General features: G+C 39.8%; 1 protein-coding gene and 1 pseudogene across 1 annotated transcript in view; one reads left to right on the forward strand and one right to left on the reverse strand.

Moving 5' to 3' along the window:
* The window catches only part of EIF2B3 (eukaryotic translation initiation factor 2B subunit gamma), a 140673-nt gene that overhangs the window by 31084 nt on the left and 89775 nt on the right, over positions 1-19814 (forward strand). The window contains exon 4 of the mRNA XM_054490475.2: positions 17195-17354. Coding sequence (XP_054346450.1) covers positions 17195-17354 — 160 coding nt within the window. The remainder of the gene's footprint in view (positions 1-17194; positions 17355-19814) is intronic.
* Positions 523-1422, reverse strand: LOC129012763 (E3 ubiquitin-protein ligase CCNB1IP1-like; annotated as a pseudogene).

The following is a 19814-nucleotide window of genomic DNA, read 5'->3' on the forward strand; positions in this document are numbered from 1 at the left end:
GAATTCAAAGTGACATGTAGCATATAACACAGGTACTTAAGGCATAAACAACACAGCTCAGTCAGAAACAGCCCAAAGTTGAAACAAATATTATTGTGACCTTCTCACTAGGGATGAAGATTCAGCAGTTCACAATGAAATTGAGATTAATAAAATGCTCATGCTTTAAATAATAGGAACAGAGAAACCAGACTCTAAACCATTCCCCATTGCCAATGAGTTTGTTATGTTGATAATGTGAAGACAACTTCAGAGACTTAAAAGCACAGGGAGGCTGGGGAGTCCTATCTAGATAAAAGATTTGCTAAATGAAATTACTGAAGGTGAACATGGAAACATTCTGTAAAGTTAGCTAAATTATCTTTACGTTTTTTAGAAATAGGGTCTCACTCTGTTGCCCAGGCTGGAGTGCAGTGGCATGATCTTAGATCATTACAGTGTCATACTCCTGGGCTCAAGTGATCCTCCCAGCCTCAACCTCCTAAGTAGCTGGGATCACAGGTGTGTGACACCATGCCTGGCTCAAATTCTTTTTACTTTGAAGGCCCTGCTAGAAACTTGCTGCTGCTCTAATTCACCGCTCGGAGAGGAGAGGCAAAACTAAATAAGCTGTTGCTGGGTTCAGGTGCTGTGGAAGAACCCACAAAAAAAATGGTCTGAACTGAAGATCTCCATCTCCATCGCCCTGATTTAAACAGGTGTACTATCCAAAGGAAGTTTGGAGTTGTTATTCCTAATGGGAAGCCAAAAACACCAGACTGTGCAATCGTAGATGGTTCAAGGGTGCCTTCATGGTTAGCAGTAGGGATGTTACGTAGCCTAAGGCTATCACAGAGGCCTTGGAGCTTTTGATACTGAAGATTGCGTTTCATAAGTTTCTCAGATGTCACTGAACTTTTTCTTGTATTCTTCTAGCACTTTCTTCATAGAGGTGACTTCCCCTTTCATAGAGGTCAATTCTACATCCTCGCTTTGTATTTGCTGAGTATATATTTTCTCCATCTGTTTCAGATGGCCCTCAGCCTTGATGAAATTGTGTTCTTGATAGAGATGTTCCTGATGTACCTGATATTTCTAGAAGGCCTCTGCTCGGGAGCTAAAGTCCAACATGATCTCTTGTCGCAGTCCTGCCAATACCATAGCTTTATATTTCTCTGATGGACTGAGTTCTGTATGGACAATATCTAGCTTTCCAGAAAGGGTACTGTTTCAGGCAGCACAGATAGCTGGTGAGCGACTAAACTCACCACTGCCATGCTGATCACAGAAGATGTGAGAGCAGGCAGTGACCCATGCATAGCCATAGAGTTTGATGCGACACTTTTGATAATTACAAAGCAGCATGTCTTCACACAGACATAATAGGATAGTGAGGTCTCCAGAAGCTAAAGAGAGCCCATAAAAGAAAAACGCAGTAATCATCTACTGTATATCCAGGATTTACAGCACCAAAGAGGTCCAGACTGGAACAGTGAGACTCCGATCTGGTTTCAGTCTCTTAAAATTTTACTTCTCTGGCATCACATGAATCCAGCTTCTATCTAGAAATCAAGTTGAACCACAGGATCGATCAGTTACCTAGGATCATCTGTGTAATGAAGAGAACTTAAGGCAGCTTATCGTGATCAATATTCAAGTACCAGGCTTTAGGTCCCATCAGCCTTTAACCCTTTTTATTGAGAATGTCCAAATCTAAGCCCATTTGATTTTCAGGGGGTCTGTAGATAGGCCAGTTCTGGACTGGCACACAGGATGCTGAAGACCCAGGCCTTCCCTCCTCAGTGGATTTCATCTTCAACCGGCCCACCAAAATGGAGAGGGAAAAAAAGTCATTGTACATATTTTACTCAACCAACTCCTATGTTTGGGTTTTTAGGTAGCTTCCAATATTTTGCTGCGATGAATAACTTTGCAATTAGTAGTGGTATTGTTGCATGATAAATTCTTACAAGTGGGATTACTGGGTCAAAGGATAAAACTGCATGTGTAGCTTTGTTAAAAATTACCAAATTTCCATCCAAAAGTGTTGTACTAGTTAGCATTCCTAGCAACAATATATGAGAGTGTTTATTTCCACATGGACTCACCAGTCTAATTGGTGAGAAATGGTAGCTCAGAGTCATTTGAATTTTAATTTGCGTTTTTCTTTTTTTTTTGGAGATGGAGTCTTGCTCTGTCATCCAGGCTGGAATGCAATGGCACAATCTCAGCTCACTGCAACCTTCACCTCTCGGGTTCAAGTGATTATCCTGCCTCAGCCTCCAAAGTAGCTGGGATTACAGGCACATGCCACCACGCCCAGCTGATTTTTGTATTTTTAGTAGAGACCGGGTTTTGTCATGTTGGCCAGGCTGGTCTCAAACTCCTGAGCTCAAGTGATCTGCCTGCCTCTGCCTCCTAAAGTGCTGGGATCACAGGTGTGAGCTGCATTTTTCTTATTATGAGTGAAGTTAAATATCTTTTTGTATGTTTAAGGACCATTTAAAAATTGAACACATTATGATCTTTCTTTGTAAATTGTTCATGTACTTTATTTTTTCTCAATTTTAAAAGTACCTTCAGTTTTTGTTGTTTTCCCTCTTGAATTTTAGAAGTTCTGTAACTGTAGCAGTTTGATATCTTTTGACTTTGTGGTGTTTGGGGGCATAGAAAACTTTTTGTTTTTGTTTTGATACAGGGTCTTGCCCTGTTGCCTAGACTAGAGTGCCATGGCACGACCTCGCCTTACTGCAGCCTCCATCCCCTGAGCTCAGGTGATCTTCCTACCTCAGCCTCCTGAGTAGCTGGAAATACAGGCACACATCACCACACCCGGCTAATTTTTTTTCTTTTTTGTGGAGACAGGGTCTTGATGTTGCCTAGGCTAGCTAGTCTCGAACTCATGAGCTCAAGTAATCCTCCCACCTTGGTCTCTCAAAGTGCTGGGATTACAGGCATGAGCCACCACTCCCAGCCTTGTTTTTATATTTATGTAGTCAAATTTAACAATCTTTAATTCATCTGGATTTTGAATAACAGTTAGAAAGTTTCTTCCCACATTTAGGTTATAGAGAAACCTACTTTTGTTTCCTTCTAGTACTTGCATAGTTTCACTTTTTTACATTTAGGTCTCTGATCCATTTGATGTTTGTCTTGTGTACATATGAACAGTGGATCTAATTTTATCCTTTTTCCAAATGCTTATTCAGTTTCTCATCACCATTTATTAAAATATTCATTTTGCCCTTGTTATTTAAGTTTCATGATTATTATATACTAAATTCCCAAGCTGAGTCAATTTATATACACACATATATACATATATGTATATATAGCCATAAGATCTTATTGATCATATTTTTAAATTTTCTATATCTATTTTTATTTTTTATCCGCTTCATCTATCTTTTACTAATAGTAGTGTGTTAAAGCTCCTTATTATTAGTGGTTTCTATTGTTTTTTTTTATACTTTAAGTTGCAGATTTGTTACATATGAATACATGTGCCATGGTGGTTTGCTGCACCCATCAGCCCACATCTACATTAGGTATTTCTCCTAATGCTATCCCTCTCCTAGTCTCCCCACCCCCCGACAGGCCCTGGTGTGTGATGTTCCTCTCCCTGTGTCCATGTGTTCTCATTGTTCAGCTCCCACTTATGAGTGAGAACATGCAGTGTTTGGTTTTCTGTTCCTGTGTTAGTTTGCTAAGAATGATGGTTTCCAGCTTCATCCATGTCTCTGCAAAGGACATGAAGTCATCCTTTTTTCATGGCCGCATAGTATTCCATGGTGTATATGTGCCACATTTTCTTTATCTAGCCTATCATCGATGGCTATCTGGGTTGGTTCCAAGTCTTAGCTATTGTGAACAGTGCCGCAATAAACATACGTGTGCATGTGTCTTTATAGTAGAATGATTTATAATCCTTTGGGTATATACCCAGTAATGGGATTGCTGGGTCAAATGGTATATTTCTGGTTTTAGATCCTTGAGGATCTAAATTAGTTCAACAATGGTTGAACTAATTTACACTACCACCAACAGTGTAAAAGCGTTCCTGTTTCTCCACATCCTCTCCAGCATCTGGTTGTTTCCTGACTTTTTAATGGTCGCCATTCTAACTGACATGAGATGGTATCTCATTGTGGTTTTGATTGGGATTTCTCTAATGACCAGTGATGATGAGCTTTTTTTCATATGTTTCTTGGCCACATAAATGTCTTCTTTTGAGAAGTGTCTGTTCATATCATTTGCCCACTTTTTGATGGTTTTTTTTTTTATTATAAATTTAAGTTCCTTGTAGATTCTGGATATAAGCCCTTTGTCAGATGGATAGATTGCAAAATTTTCTCCCATTCTTTAGGTTGCTTGTTCACTCTGATGACAGTTTCTTTTGCTATGCAGAAGCTCTTTAGTTTAATTAGATCCCATTTGTCAATTTTGGCTTTTGTTGCTATTGCTTTTGGTGTTTTAGTCGTGGAGTCTTTGCCCATGCCTATCTCCTGAATGGTATTGCCTAGGTTTTCTTCTAGGATTTTTATGGTTTTGGGTCTTATGTTTAAGTCTTTAATCCATCTCGATTTAATTTTTGTATAAGGTATAAGAAAGGGGTCCAGTTTCAGCTTTCTACATATGGCTAGCCAGTCTTCCCAACACCGTTTATTAAATAGGGAATCCTTTCCTCATTTCTTGTTTTTGTCAGGTTTGTCAAAGATCATATGGTTGTGGATGTGTGGCGTTATTTCTGAGGCCTCTGTTCCACTGGTCTATATATCTGTTTTGGTACCAGTACCATGCCGTTTTGGTTACTGTAGCCTTGTAGTATAGTTTGAAGTCAGGTAGCATGATGCCTCCAGCCACCACAATCAAGTCGGCTTCATCCCTGGGATGCAAGACTGGTTGAACGTATGCAAATCAATAAACGTAATCCGTCACATAAACAGAAACAATGACAAAACCCACATGTTTTCTTAATAGATGCAGAAAAAGCCTTCAATAAAATTCAACACCCCTTCATGCTAAAAAAAAACTCTCAATAAACTAGGTATTGATGGAACGTATCTCATAATAAGAGCTATTTATGACAAACCCACAGCCAATATCATACTGAATGGGCAAAAGCTGGAAGCATTCCCTTTGAAAACCAGCACAAGACAAGGATACCCTCTCTCACCACTCCTATTCAACATAGTATTGGAAGTTCTGGTCAGGGCAATCAGGCAAGAGAAATAAATAAAGGTGTTCAAATAGGAAGAGAGGAAGTCAAATTGTCTCTATTTGTAGATGTCATGGGTGTATATTTAGAAAACCACATCATCGCAGCCCAAAATCTCCTTAAGCTGATAAGCAACTTCAGCAAAGTCTCAGGATACAAAATCAATGTGCAAAAAATCACAAGCATTCCTATACACCAATAATAAACAGCCAAATCATGAGTGAACACCCATTCACAATTGCTAAAAAGGGAATAAAATACCTAGGAATCCAATTCACAAGGGATGTGAAGGACCTCTTCAAGGAGAACTACAAACTACTGCTGAAGGAAATAAGAGCAGACACAAACAAATGGAAAAACATTCCATGTTCATGGATAGGAAGAATCAATATTGTGAAAATGTCCATACTGCCCAAAGTAATTTATAGATTCAAATCAAGCTACCATTGACTTTCTTCACAAAATTAGAAAAAACTACTTTAAATTTCATATGGAACCAAAAAGAGCCCGTATAGCCAAGACAATTCTATTGATTTCGTAATTCATCTCCTGATGTTTTTGCTTTATATGAGTAGTTTTGTCTTTTTTGCTGCATAGATATGAAGAACTATTGTATTTTCACTTTTAATTTTGGCTTCTAGCATTATAAAATATCCTTTGTTTTATTTAATGATTTTGGCGTAATTCTACTTTGTGTGATAGCAGGATCACTTTCTTATTGTTTCCATTTGCCTGGTATATCTTTGCTTTTTTAAAATCTTTTAGCCTTTCTAAATCTCTGATTTAGGTCTATCTCTTGCATACGGCATAGAATTAGATTTTACTTTCAAGCCAATTGAAAACCTTTTGCTTTCAATGAGTGAATTATGCTTATTTCCATGTATTGATGTGACTGACATGCCTGTTGTAAATGCTGTTGTTATTTTAATAATTTATTTTTGAGACAGAATGTCACTCCAACGCCCAAGCTGGAGTGCAGTGAGGTGATCATGGCTCACTGTAGCCTCGATCTCCTGGGCTCAAGCAATCTTCCCATCTCAGCCTCTTTGGTAGCTGGGACTACAGGCACATACCACCACACCTGGCTAAAGTTTTGTATTTTTTGTAGAGATGGCTAAGTTTTTGTGTTTTTTTTTTTTGCCATGTTGCCCAGGCTGGTCTCGAACTCCTGGGCTCAAGTGATATGCACACCTTAGCTTCCCAAAGTGCTGGGATTATAGGCGTGAGCCACTGCACCCGGTGACAACTGATATTAATAATGAGAATTGGCAAGTTAGGTTCAGTGATGACTTAAACCCTTGCTGGAGTGGTAGGGACAAAAGCCTGATTAGAGAGAATGGGAGATGAATGAGAAAATGAAGACAGTGAGATAGCTAACTTTTTTTTGAGAAATTATGATATGAAGGAAGAAGAAAAACAGGGCAGAAATTGGACCAGAGTGAGGCTGGTTCTTTTCTTTTTTTTTTTCAATGAAAAATTTCATACCTATAAAAGAATGTGATATAAATAAGTGCTTCCTTGCCCAGCTTATAAAAATAAAGTGTGTGTTTTCTGGGGTTTTTTTACACTTATGGAGGCAAGTTGTGTTTTTTTTAAGGTAGGTATTTTTATATGTTCTATACTGATGGCAGTGATCCCAAAGAGGAGAGGAATAAATTGATGATAGAGAAAATAAAGCATTCAATTATTCGATTCAACAACTATATTTTTGCTACCTACAAGGAACTAATCACTGTATGATGTATGCTTGGGATGAACAGTGCGTAAAACAAAGTTCCTGCCCTTATGGCATTTTTTGAGTAGATGAGAGGGACTGTGATCTGGTGCACGAGTGGATGGGTTTCCCTTAAACTGGAGAAAGGATGGCCAGGCGCGGTGGCTCACGCCTGTAACCCAGCACTTTGGGAGGCCGAGGCAGGCGGATCACGAGGTCAGGAGATCGAGACCATCCTGGCTAACACGGTGAAACCCCGTCTCTACTAAAAATACAAAAAATCAGCCAGGCGTGGTGGCAGGCACCTGTAGTCCCAACTACTCGGGAGGCTGAGGCAGGAGAATGGCATGAACCCGGGAGGCGGAGCTTGCAGTGAGCCGACATCGCGCCACTGCACTCCAGCCTGGGCAACAGAGCGAGACTCTGTCTCAAAAAAAAAAAAAAAAAAATTGGAGAAAATACATTTAATTTATTGTACAGGCAGAATGTATAATATGTAATGCATATAGATCAATTAATTTTGTGTCAGAAAGATGTTTGCTGCTTCTAATTGCTTATATTTTCTTATTGAAATAAGATGTAAAGCCACCAGTTAAGAGTCAGTAGGGCCAGGCTCAGTGGCTCACGCTTGTAATCTCAGCACTTTGGGAGGCCGAGGCAGGTGGATCACCTGAGATCAGGAGTTCAAGACCAGCCTGGCCAACATGGTGAAACTCCATCTCTACTAAAAATGCAAAAATTAGCCAGGCATGGTGGTGCGCCCCTGTAATCCCAGCTACTCGGGAGGCTGAGGTGGGAGAATTGCTTGAACCTGTGAAGTGGAGGCTGCAGTGAGCTGAGATTGAGCCACTGCACTCCAGCCTGGGTGACAGAGCGAGACCCCGTCTCAAAAAAAAAAAAAAAAAAAAAGAGGAAGGGAGAAGCTGCTGAAGTTTTAAGGAAGGATGAGAATATATGAAATTATCTCTGAGAATGTAAAAGTTAATTGGCTAGGAAATGTATTGCTGGACAGTGCGAAGGATCCCCTTGAGATTTGGGTTATCAGTTTAAAAGGAGACTAGCCAATGCTGTTACGAGTTTTCTATCCATGTTTAGCTTCTTGGGTTCATATGCAAAGTAGGCAGAGAGTTAGGATATAACTAGCATCTTTACCTGTTGAGTACAAGGGATGAGAGTAGTAAGGAAGATGGTGATGTATATTAAGGAGTATTTATAGTGATGGACCACCAAAAGCTGTGTAAATGAGACCACCAAAGGAATTAGGGTGCGATAAATCACTGTACCAAATGGATTGAGGATCTTGTTAGAATTGCTGGAGCCAGAGTAAAAAGTCAGTGAGTTGGAAAATTAGAAGGTGGTGATCAGACAATAGGATGTAAGCTTTTTGAGGTCAGGGATTTTTGTTTGTTTGTTCATTGCTGTATCTCTATAATGCCTGGCCATATTCGGGGTTCAATATATGTGTGTTACATGAATTAATAGGATATTTTACAGTGAGATTTTGGAGTTGGTACAATTTTTGGTAATGCCAAGGAGTAGGGTATAACAAAGTGGTTGAGTGACTAAGGTGAGAAGGAGAAAAAAATAATTGAACATGATGAGGTCATGGAGTCTCAGCCATAAGGATGTTAAAGTCACTGAAGTAATTTTTTTAAAAAACAGAGATAAGAAAATAGTCCTAATGTCTTTTTTAAAAAACTCATACCGGCCAGGTGCAGTGGCTTACGCCTGTAATCCCAACACTTTGGGAGGCCAAGGTGGGTGGATCACTTGAGGCCAGGAGGTCGAAACCAGCCTGGCCAACATGGCATAATCCTGTCTCTACTGAAAATACAAAAATCAGCTGGGTGTGGTGGCACATGCCTGTAATCCTAGCTACTCTGGAGGCTGAGGCACGAGAATCACTTGAACCCCAGAGGTGGAGGTTGCAGTGAGCCAAGATCGCACCATTGCACTCCAGTCTGGGCGATAGAGCAAGACTCTTGTCTCAAAAATAAATAAATAAATAAATAAACACCTTATACTTATTGAAGTTATATGTACATATCATTTAAATAATTCAATATCATTTAATAAGTTAATAATTTAATAATTTAAATAATTCAATAGTTCAAGCTTTGTTCCTAAAAATATTAGTCCCCTGACCACCCCCACCCCATATCCCTAACCCTAAAGGTTCTCTTCTTTTAGCTACTTTGTTTTTTATCTGTATGTCTCTAAATAACATGCTAAAATTGTTACTTCTTGAATTTTCTGTTTTGTTTTTTAGAAACAGGATCTTACTGTGTCACGGGTGCTGGAGTGCAATGGCACAATCATAGCTCACTGCAGCCTGAAACCTGGGCTCAAATGATCCTCCTGCCTCAACCTCTCAAGTAGCTGGGACTACAGGCGGGCACCACCATGCCTGGCTAATTTTTAAAATTTTTTGTAGAGATAAGGTCTTGCTGTGTTGCCCAGGCTGGTTTCAAACTCCTGGCCTCAAACAGTTCTCCCACCTTGGCCTCCCAAAATGCTGGGATTACAGGCGTGAGCCACCATGCTCAGCCAACCCTAAGTTTTAAAAAGATGTATTAGTTGTATTTTTCTCATTGTTATGAACTTCCCTTTAGAGTGAAAGTTTGATTTGGGAGAACAGCAAAAAAACTCTTGTTTTTTTCTATTCCAAGTCAGTGCATTTAGAGATGAAAATTAAATTGCATATATCTAAATCCTAGAAGAGAAGTGACAGGCATTTTTATAGGGAACTCATTTGAACAGAATTAAAAATTAATATAGGTCCTTCTTTCCTAGCTTCACACAGTAAGGAAGAATACAATTCCTCTATTTGTTCTTAATCTGAAGAGGAAAATTTCCTTTGAGGATGTGAATGAATTATGAATATTAGAACCATAAATGTTGAGCCTTCATTTTAAGTTGTAAATCTAGCAAGCATATCGTCATTCTTCAGCCGTGCCCTCCAGGACAGCTGCTTTTGATTTCTTTCCTTTCAGACATCTCTGCCTTTTGCTTCTTTGGAAGTAGCAGGTTCATTTCCTACCTTCTTGCATTAGGGAACTGCAAAGTTGTCTCTGTGGCCCCTGTCCTAACTGAACAGTCAGTCTCTACAAAGGGAGCATTCACCTCTGTCAGAATGTATACTGTTTCTAAACATTTAAAATCAGCTGTTTTAATATTTGAGTCAAATTAAACAAAGAGAAGGAGATACACGAAAAGTACTAACATTTACTCGTGTGTTTGCCAGCACTAGGTTGAACTCTGGGTATACAAAGATAAAAGGGCTTCTTATGGAGCTCAAAGTCTAGATGGAAAAAATATATATGTAATCCAATTAGTGATTTAAGGTCTGTAATGGATCAGAAAATGCATCATCTCTAGGGGAGATAATATATCGGCTCTGCCCTTTCTAGTAACTGTGACAAGACCTGAATTTTGATGGATAAATATATAATAGAGTAGGAAGACAGACTAGGGTATACATTCTTGGCGGTTGACTCTATCAAATTAACACTGGCGGCCAGGTGCAGTGGCTCATGCCTGTAATCCCAGCACCTGAGGAAGCCAAGGCAGGAAGATCACTTGAGGTCAGGAGTTTGAGAACCAGCCTGGCCAACATGGCGAAACACTGTCTGTACTAAAAATGTAAAAATTAGCTGGGCATGGTGGCATGCACCTGTAATCCCAGCTACTCGGGAGGCTGAGGCACACGAATTGCTTGAACCTCGGGGGGTGGAGGTTGCAGTGAGCCATGATCGTGCCATTTTACTGCAGCCTGGGCAATAGCCTGGGCAATAGAGTGAGACTCTGTCTCAAAAAAAAAAGGAAAAAGTTAACATTGGCTATGTGGAGGGGAATTGGGGGAGAGAATACTGAATTAGGTAGGTGGAGTCATATTTTGAAGACCCTTAATGTCATACTAAGGAATTCCAACTTAATCTTGTTGAGCAGCAATCTCCAAAATACGCTGTACTCAAAGCCAGGTGGTGTACAGAATTAAGTACCAGAGGAAAATGTTAGAATTTCTTGTTTTTAAATGTTTTATTTATTCCTTTTTAAATGTCTATCTTTATATATATTATATAAAGAGCATATCATATTATAGTGATCTATATATTTTTAAAAAAATTTAAAGTAAGGGGCAATAAGTTCAACTTTTTTGATGTTTGGAAAACACTGTTTTAGGGTGTCTTTAAGCAGGGAAAAGACATATGCAGTAGAAATTAGAGTATGGATTAGAATAAGGGAAAACTGGAGCAAGAGAGACACCAGCCAAGAGACTGGAAGATTTTGAGACCTGAACTAAGGCAGTGCAATAGGCGAAGAGTAGGGGACAGGGCAGGAGAGGGAGGACTTCCTTCCTGGACTATGGGCGGATTTCTGGCATCAGATTCTGGATGGTAGCAACAGCATGATTAAACTAAGGAATATAGTAAGGATATTTAGCTGTGAGCCCAAGGATTATCACATTTCTTACTTACTGACTGAGTTGGTCATTTCCTTTCCTAGACCTACTGCCCCAACCTCAGTGAAAACAATGTGGCAGTTGGCCCTTGGCCTTGCACTTTGAGGACTATAGACTGGAATCTTTTCTAAGCATTTTAAACCAAAACTGAGGTCTCCATTGCAGTTAGCCTTTGGTGTTTATTAAAGCACACAAACTATGCCAGGTGCAGTGGCTCATGCATGTAATCCCAGCATTTTGGGAGGCTGAGGCAGGAGGATTTCTTGAGCCCAGGAGTTTGAGATCAGCCTGGGCAATATAAGGAGACCCCTTGTCTAAAAAAAAAGAAAAGAAAAGAAAAGAAAAAGCACACAAACTACTCTTGGGGATTTGATTGGGATTGGACCACATAGGAAAATGTAAATTGTGACCTTCATAGTCACACCAAGTAGCTGAATTCATGAGTTCCATATGGGCAGGGGTGGCATGCAGGCTGGTGATTTGGATCATAGCCATTATTTGTGGAAGCACTGGGTGAGTAGAAGCATGGTAGTTACCTTGCCCTGACAGTTTTTTTCCAAGGGAGTAAATGTGTTTTTCTTTCTCCTTGTCATAAGAAATCAGTTGCCAGATTGTGTTATTTATAACAATCTGTCATGGAACAGCTGCCAGGAAAAGAAAAGAGGCTATTCCCAGTAGCTCTCCTCACCTCCCACCCCACCACTACAGCCACACACACACACATCCGGTTTTCTGATTTAACTTTTTTTTTCCCCTCTAATTTTACTCAGTGGTTTTGGCTTGATCGAAAATGTTCTTGTAATGAGAGATTTCTGGGCTTTGCCATGGCTTGTTAATTGGGTTTTCTGAGCTTAATTTGTTTACTTTAGTCAAGACTAACTGGCAGCAGTTTGGATTTTGAATTCCTGGGTGTCTTGGACACTTTAAACACTAAAGTACTGCCTTCCCTTGAAACCTTGCATGTTTCTATATTGTCAACAGTGCACACATCTGCTTTCCTTCTGAGTTGTGCTTTCTGCCCTTGACATTGCCCTGGCTTCTCTAGAGGAGCAGGCTTGGGATGAGGCATACCAAGGACTGTTGGAATAGTGAGTAGGGAGGTCTTTGGAGAGGCCAGTTGGTCTCTGCAGAAGAGGCATACTGTTGGCATTAGAAAAGAAGTGGGTCCATGAAACAAAGGCAGCTGAGTGTTGGCATGTTCAGGGAACCTTCAAATTAACTGCATTTCTGACACACAGTTGCTTCACAGTCCAAACAGTCCATGTTTATTCATGGCTTATGGTCACACATGATCAAAAATACTTCTCTGGGTCTTATCAGTTTTTCTACTTTCTCTCTCTGGGCTCCAGTTACTAGAAAGCCATTTGCATTCCTAGAATGGGCTTTACATTTTAGAATAAAAATAAAAACAATGATCATTTCTTTCTGTTACAGCTTTTATAAAATCATGCCAGGCACACTGGCTTATGCCTGTAATTCCAGCACTTTGGGAGGCTGAGACAGGAGGATCACTTGAGCCTAAGAGTTCGAGACCAGCCCTGGCAACATAGTGAGATCCCGTCTCTACAAAAAAAAAAAAAAAGAAGAAGAAAAAATTAAAATTAGTGGGCATAGTGGCATGTGGTGCCTGTAGTCCCAGCTACTTAGGAAGCCGAGGTGGTACGATGCTTGAGTCCAAGAATTTGAGGTTACAGTGAGCTATGATCACACCTCTGCACTCCAGCCTGGGCAACAGACTGAGACCCTGTCTCAAAAAAAATTTTTTTTTAATGGTATTATGAAGGTGTAAGTATGATTTAGCTTTCCTTTCTTTCTTCTAATGAGATTTCCAGCTTTGGAAATTGATCAGACAACAAACACTTTCCTTTGGAAGTGATGGAGTTGCAAAGAGGATGAGATGTGTTTGGTCTCAGTGACTCTTACATGGTGCATTCTCTGGGAACAGAGGCAGGAGAGGGGCTGATGGAACAGCACCTCCATCTGTATGCTAGGCCCTGTTCTTTCAGACCCACGCCTTTCTTTTCACACTAAGAACAGATGGCAACCAGACATTGAGTGGAGGGGTCTGTTCCTTGTGATCCTTGGGGATTTTGCATTCAGTTTAGCAAAAAGTCATCAAAACGCAAAGAGAGAAATGAGCCTACAGCCTGTTCACAATTATGCAGGACTTGTTTGGCATTCACTGTACTGACAGATTTAAACACTTTTGCAGATATCGAATGATAACAGCATTTATTTGCCAAGACAACATTGTTACCACTTCTGAGGCATCTGCATTGGAGTCATTTTCTTGATTTTGGAGTACACTTAATAGTTCAATTTATTGTAGATCAGTCAACTTGCAAAAAAACAGCCATCTTATTAGAGAAACTTAGAAAAATAGAAAGGGGATTTTTTTCCTCAGCAAATTGTCATTTTCATTCTGATGAAATGGGGCAACTTCTGTACTGTTGTAATGACAACTCTGTGAATGTCTTTAGTAATGATTTGTCTCCCTGTCTTTCTAAGCATTGTTCTAAGTAGGAGTCTGCAGGCTGTTTCTTTAGTTTGTATGTATGTGGTCTGATTTGTTCATGTTTGCTGCTTCCTGCATGGTAAGTTGCAGTTGTAGGGGTTTTTTTTTTTGCCTAAGGAGATGTTTATGGGAACTTTTTTTTTTTGAGACGGAGTCTTGCACTGTTACCCAGGCTGGAGTGCAGTGGCGCGATCTCGCCTCACTGTAAGCTCCGCCCCCTGGGTTCACGCCATTCTCCTGCCTCAGCCTGTAGCTGGGACTACAGGCGCCCGCCACCACACCCGGCTAATTTTTTGTTTAGCCAGGATGGTCTCGATCTCCTGACCTCGTGATCCGCCCGCCTCGGCCTCCCAAAGTGCTGGGATTATAGGCGTGAGCCATCGCGCCCAGTGGGAACTTTTTTTTTTTTTCAGTCTCAGAGTTAAAATCTAAAAAGAATTTAGAGAACCTTAAGCAGAAGAGTAGGAAACAATCTGAATTTGAGCTTAACTTTAAAAGGCCTTCAAAAGAAATTGTTCAGGCTGTAAATAACAAGTTACATGTGGAAAAAGAAATGGTGATTCTGTTGCAGATTCTATATTCAGAATAAGAAATTTCAGGCAGTAACATAAGGCATTCTGATGGTTGAGTCTCACTTTCTGAGCAAACAAGACTCTTTCATTTGGTAGACTATGAGTTGAAATCATCCATTTTCCCACCCAACCCAGGAATCGTGATTTTAAATTAAAATATTAGGAAAGTTTGGAGTACTTACAAAAAAAAAAATACATGTAGATATTCATTTTATTCTTGAACCCAAAATAATTTGGTCCAGTGTTTTTCAGACTATTTATTTATTTGAGACAAGGCCTCACTCTGTCACCCAGGCTGGAATCCAGTGGAGTAATCATAGCTCACTAGAGTCTTGAACTCCTCTGAGGTTTAAGCAATCCTCTTGCCTCAGCCTCCCAAGTAGCTGGGACTATAAGTGCATGCCACCACTCCTGGCTAACTTTTAAAAAATTTTATTTGCTAATTTAAAAAATGTTTTATATATTTTTAGAGATGGGGTCTTACTATGTTGTTCAGGCTGGCCTCAAACTCCTGGCCTCAAGTGATGCTCCTGCCTCAGCCTCCAGAGTAGCTTGGCTTACAGGTGCAAGACGCTGTGCCAGGCCTTTTTTTTTTTTTTTTTTTTTTTTTGAGATAGCATCTTGCACTGTCACCCAGGGAGAAGTGCAGTGATGTGATCATAGCTCACTCTAACCTTGAACTCCTGGGCTCATGCAGTCCTCCTGCCTTGGCGTCCCAAAGCACTGAGATTACAGGTGTGAGCCACTCTGCCCAGCCTAGACTTTTTTTAAAGTAGCATAATTGGTTTTCCAAGACAAAGCTTATCCAGAAGCCTAGAAAATAAAATTAATAAAAGAGGAGCTGCCTTGGTTGATTCACGAAGGGCAAATCAGAACCTGCCTTTCCCTGAGGCACCTCTGGGATTACAGGCATGTGCTACTGTGCCTGGCCCTAAACTATATTTCTTTTTTCTTTCTTTGGAGATGGAGTCTTGCTCTGTCACCCAAGCTGGAGTGCAGTGGTGCTATCTCGGCCCACTGCAATTTCCGCCTCCTGGGTTCAAGCAATTCTCCTGCCTCAGCCTCACAAGTAGCTGGGACTATAGGCATGTGCCACCATGCCTGGCTAATTTTTGTATTTTAGTAGAGATGGGGTTTCACTGTGTTGCTCAGGCTGTTCTCAAACTCCTGAACTCAGGCACTCCGCCTACCTCGGCGTCCCAAAGTGCTAGGTAGGATACAGGCATGAGCCTCTGCGCCCGGCCTAAACTATATTTCTTTAACACTATTCAGTAATACAGATTCTTTAGTTATACAAATAGCCATTACTAATTGTTAAATCTTAGTTACATAACTACTATAAATCTGTTTCTTCGTTGGTAAAGTGCTAATAATAACAGCTCTGGGCTAGGCATGGTGGCTCATGCCTGTACTCCTAGCACTTTGGGAGGCCAAAGCGGGCAAATTGCTTGAGTCCAGGAGTTCGAGTCCAGCCTGGGAAACATAGGAAGACCCTGTCTCTACTAAAAATAAAAATAAAAATTAGCGAGGTGTGGTGGTGCATGCCTGTAGTCCCAGCTGCTAGGGAGGCTGAGGTGGGAGGATCATTTGAGCCCAGGAAGTCGAGGCTGCAGTAAGCCATGATCATGCCACTGCACTCCAGCCTGGGTGACAGAACAAGACCCTGTCTCAAAAAAAAAAAAAAAATATATATATATATATAGTTCTTACTGCATATGGTTGTTGTGAAGATTAAAATATGTTTTCGGCCAGGTATGGTGGCTCACACCTGTAATCTCAGCACTTTGGGAGGCTGAGACAGGATTGTTTGAGCCCACCAGTTCAAGACCAACCTGGATAACATAGTGAGAAACATAGTGAGACCCTGTCTCTATTTTTTTTTAATTTAAAAATAAAATTAAAATAAAAAATAAGGCCGGGCGCGGTGGCTCACGCCTGTAATCCCAGCACTTTGGGAGGCCGAGGCGGGCAGATCACAAGGTCAGGAGATCGAGACCATCCTGGCTAACACAGTGAAACCCCGTCTCTACTAAAAACACAAAAAAAATTAGCCGGGCATGGTGGCGGGCGCCTGTAGTCCCAGCTACTTGGGAGGCTGAGGCAGGAGAATGGCATGAACCTGGGAGGCGGAGCTTGCCGTGAGCTGAGATCGTGCCACTGCACTCCAGCCAGGGCAACAGAGCGAGACTCTGTCTCAAAATAAATAAATAAATAAAATAAAATAAAATAAAATAAATAATGTTTGCAAAGTGTTATCACAATTCTATAGAATGTTAAGTTCCTAAGAATGAGGCATTGTATTCTGTTCATCCTGTTATTTCCTGGTACTGTAGTAAAGTGATTGTTCTTTGCCATATTAAATCATCAAACTATGTGAAAATGCTTTTTTAAACTATAAAGAGATGTATAAATATAAGATCATATATTCCATAGTCATAGAAATAGACAATGTGGTGGTTTTCAGACTGTTTCTTAGAACCTAGGGTTCCAGAGGTGTCTCAGGGACTGCCCACACAGTTCCTGAGGTACACAAGGGAGAGGTAGAGATTCCAGACCCTATACCAGCACAATTCAATAAGAACAACCCCATTTATTTTACTTGTTTGGCTATGAAAAATGCTAGAAGAGTATTGTCTGATTTGTGTGTTTTTAAGCCATCATAATTTTGTCTTGTGATGATTTGTGTAATCCATTGTCCTTTATGATACTGACTTTTCCCATCTCCATTTAACAGACAGATGTGCTGGTGCTGAGCTGTGATCTGATAACAGACGTTGCCTTACATGAGGTTGTGGACCTGTTTAGAGCTTATGATGCATCACTTGCTATGTTGATGAGAAAAGGCCAAGATAGCTTAGAACCTGTTCCCGGTCAAAAGGGGAAAAAAAAAGCAGGTAAGGACAATTGGAATTTGTTTTGTTTGTTGAGTTTTCGTAATTATTATTCTCACTCATGCTTTCCCTGAAAAAACATTTATTAAGAATCTACTATACATCACAGATTCTGTGCTAGGAGTTGATGACATGAAGTCAAATAAGACACAGTCCCTGAATGGAAAATGCTTATAACTATTGATTAGATTCTTTAATGTCCTTTCGTATGCAGAGAGGAACATTCAGAACTATTTGCATTGTATTTAAGGCTCAAATAATTGAATACATATATCTAAGAAACAAAACAAACAAAAATCTAATATAAAATTAACTTTTAAAAATAGGCCAGGTGCGGTGGCTCACACCTGTGATCCCAGCACTTTGGGGGACCGAGGCGGGGGGATCACAAGGTCAAGAGTTTGAGACCAGCCTGGCCAACATGATGAAACCCTGTCTCTACTAAAAATACAAAAATTAGCCGCGCATGGTGGCATGTGCCTGTAATCCCAGCTACTCAGGAGGCTGAGGGAGGAGAATTGCTTGAACCCAGGAGGGGGAGGTTGCAGTGAGCCGAGATCGCGCCACTGCACTCCAGCCTGGGCAACAGAGCAAGACTCCATCTCGGTGGGGGAAAAAAAGGAATTAAAGTTACTATCAAAAATTTAGTATGGCTGGTTCTTTTCAATGCTTCAGTCACCCCTAAATGACCAATAAATGTGATAGTTGTTTCTTTTTCTTTCTTTTTTTTGAGATGGAGACTCGCTCTGTTGCCAAGCTGGAGTGCAGTGGCGCCATCTCGGCTCACTCCAACCTCCACCTCCCGGGTTCAAGCGCTTCACCTGCCTCAGCCTCCTGAGTAGCTGGGACTACATGCACATGCCACCATACCCAGCTAATTTTTGTATTTTTAGTAGAGACGGGGTTTCACCATGTTGGCCAGGATGGTCTCTTATCTCTTGACCTTGTGATCCACCTGCCTCTGTCTCCCAAAGTGCTAGGATTACAGGCATGAGCCACTGTGCCCAGCTGATAGTTGTTAATCATGCTTATCTTCCTAGGATTATAACATACCTATTTTGATTATAACATACTTATTTTGATACTTATTTTCCTGGGATTCTAGTGGTCCTTTTAATGAGTTTAAATTTTCCTGAATGATGTGTTTTTTCCTTGAAGTTTTCCTCTGGAATGATGTATTCTTTAGGTTTTGCTTTGCCAGCATTATGTAACCCACTATTTTGTCATTATTATATATTGGCATATTTTGTTACAATTATTAGACTATGTATAGCTTATTAATTTCCTACTATTATTAATAGAGCCACTGAGAGCCTTCATACTTAGGATTTGAATAATCTAGTTAATATTTTAGGACGTTTGGTTAAATTATAATTTTCCAGTATAACATTGAAACTTGTTTCTAGTTGCTTTTTGTGTTCAGATGATCACTGGTGCAGATTAATTATTGGATACTTTTTCTACATTATTATTATGTGATGGTACTCATGCTGATTAGTCTTTTTGTTCTTCATATAGTTTCTGCTTTTGCAAGGTCTGGTTTAGTTACAATTCCCTGTATTCATTCTTTTCTGCCTACACAGATAGAAACAAATATATAACCAGATTTTATAAACAGATATATGTTTCATAATTAATTTTTTTGTTTCCGTTATCTTTACTCTATAAAAATCAATTTAAAAAATCAACTTATTCTTCTTGTCATTAGAACTTTTCTTTAAATTTTCTCCCTTTTCATAGGCATTGAAGGAACCTTTTAATACACTTTATGTATAGTTTTTATCTATTAAGTATCATTATAAGTGCACAGATTTTCACAATTCCTTTTCTTTTATTGTCAATTAACAACTTATAATTGTATAAATTTGTGGGATACAAAGCGATGTTATAATTTATGTATACAATGTGGAATAATTAAATCAAACAAGTTAACATATCCATCCCTCAAATACTTAACATTTTTCATGGTGAGAACATTTGAAATTTACTCTCTTAGCAATTTTGAAATGTACAGTACTCTATTGTTAACTATATTTATAACATAATTCTATTTTAAATTAACTGTAACTATTAGCTACCTACCATCCATTTTAAAATGTTTTCATGCTTAAATTGTCAGTTTGGCCAATGGAAGTCCTTTAAGCTGGATCTTTTATCCTCTTTGAAAAAGTGTGATGTATACTGGTAACTTTCTGTAGCTGGAGTGTGAGTATAGGAGGCAGAGAAGCAGATAGGACTGGAGAAGAGCCAGATATCAGACGAAAGAGTTTGAATTCTTGCCCAAAACAGTGAGGAAGTTGTTGAAGTAAACAAGATAGTGTCATAATTAGATTAGATTAATGTTTTAAGAAGACTTTTCTTTCCTTTTCTTTTTTTCTTTTTTTTTTTTTTTTTTTTTTGAGAAAGGGTCTTACTCTGTTGCTGAGGCTAGAGTGCAGTGGCTCAATCTTGACTCGCTGCAAC

Source organism: Pongo pygmaeus, chromosome 1 (genome assembly GCF_028885625.2).
Source record: "Pongo pygmaeus isolate AG05252 chromosome 1, NHGRI_mPonPyg2-v2.0_pri, whole genome shotgun sequence".
NCBI classification, from domain to species: domain Eukaryota; kingdom Metazoa; phylum Chordata; class Mammalia; order Primates; family Hominidae; genus Pongo; species Pongo pygmaeus.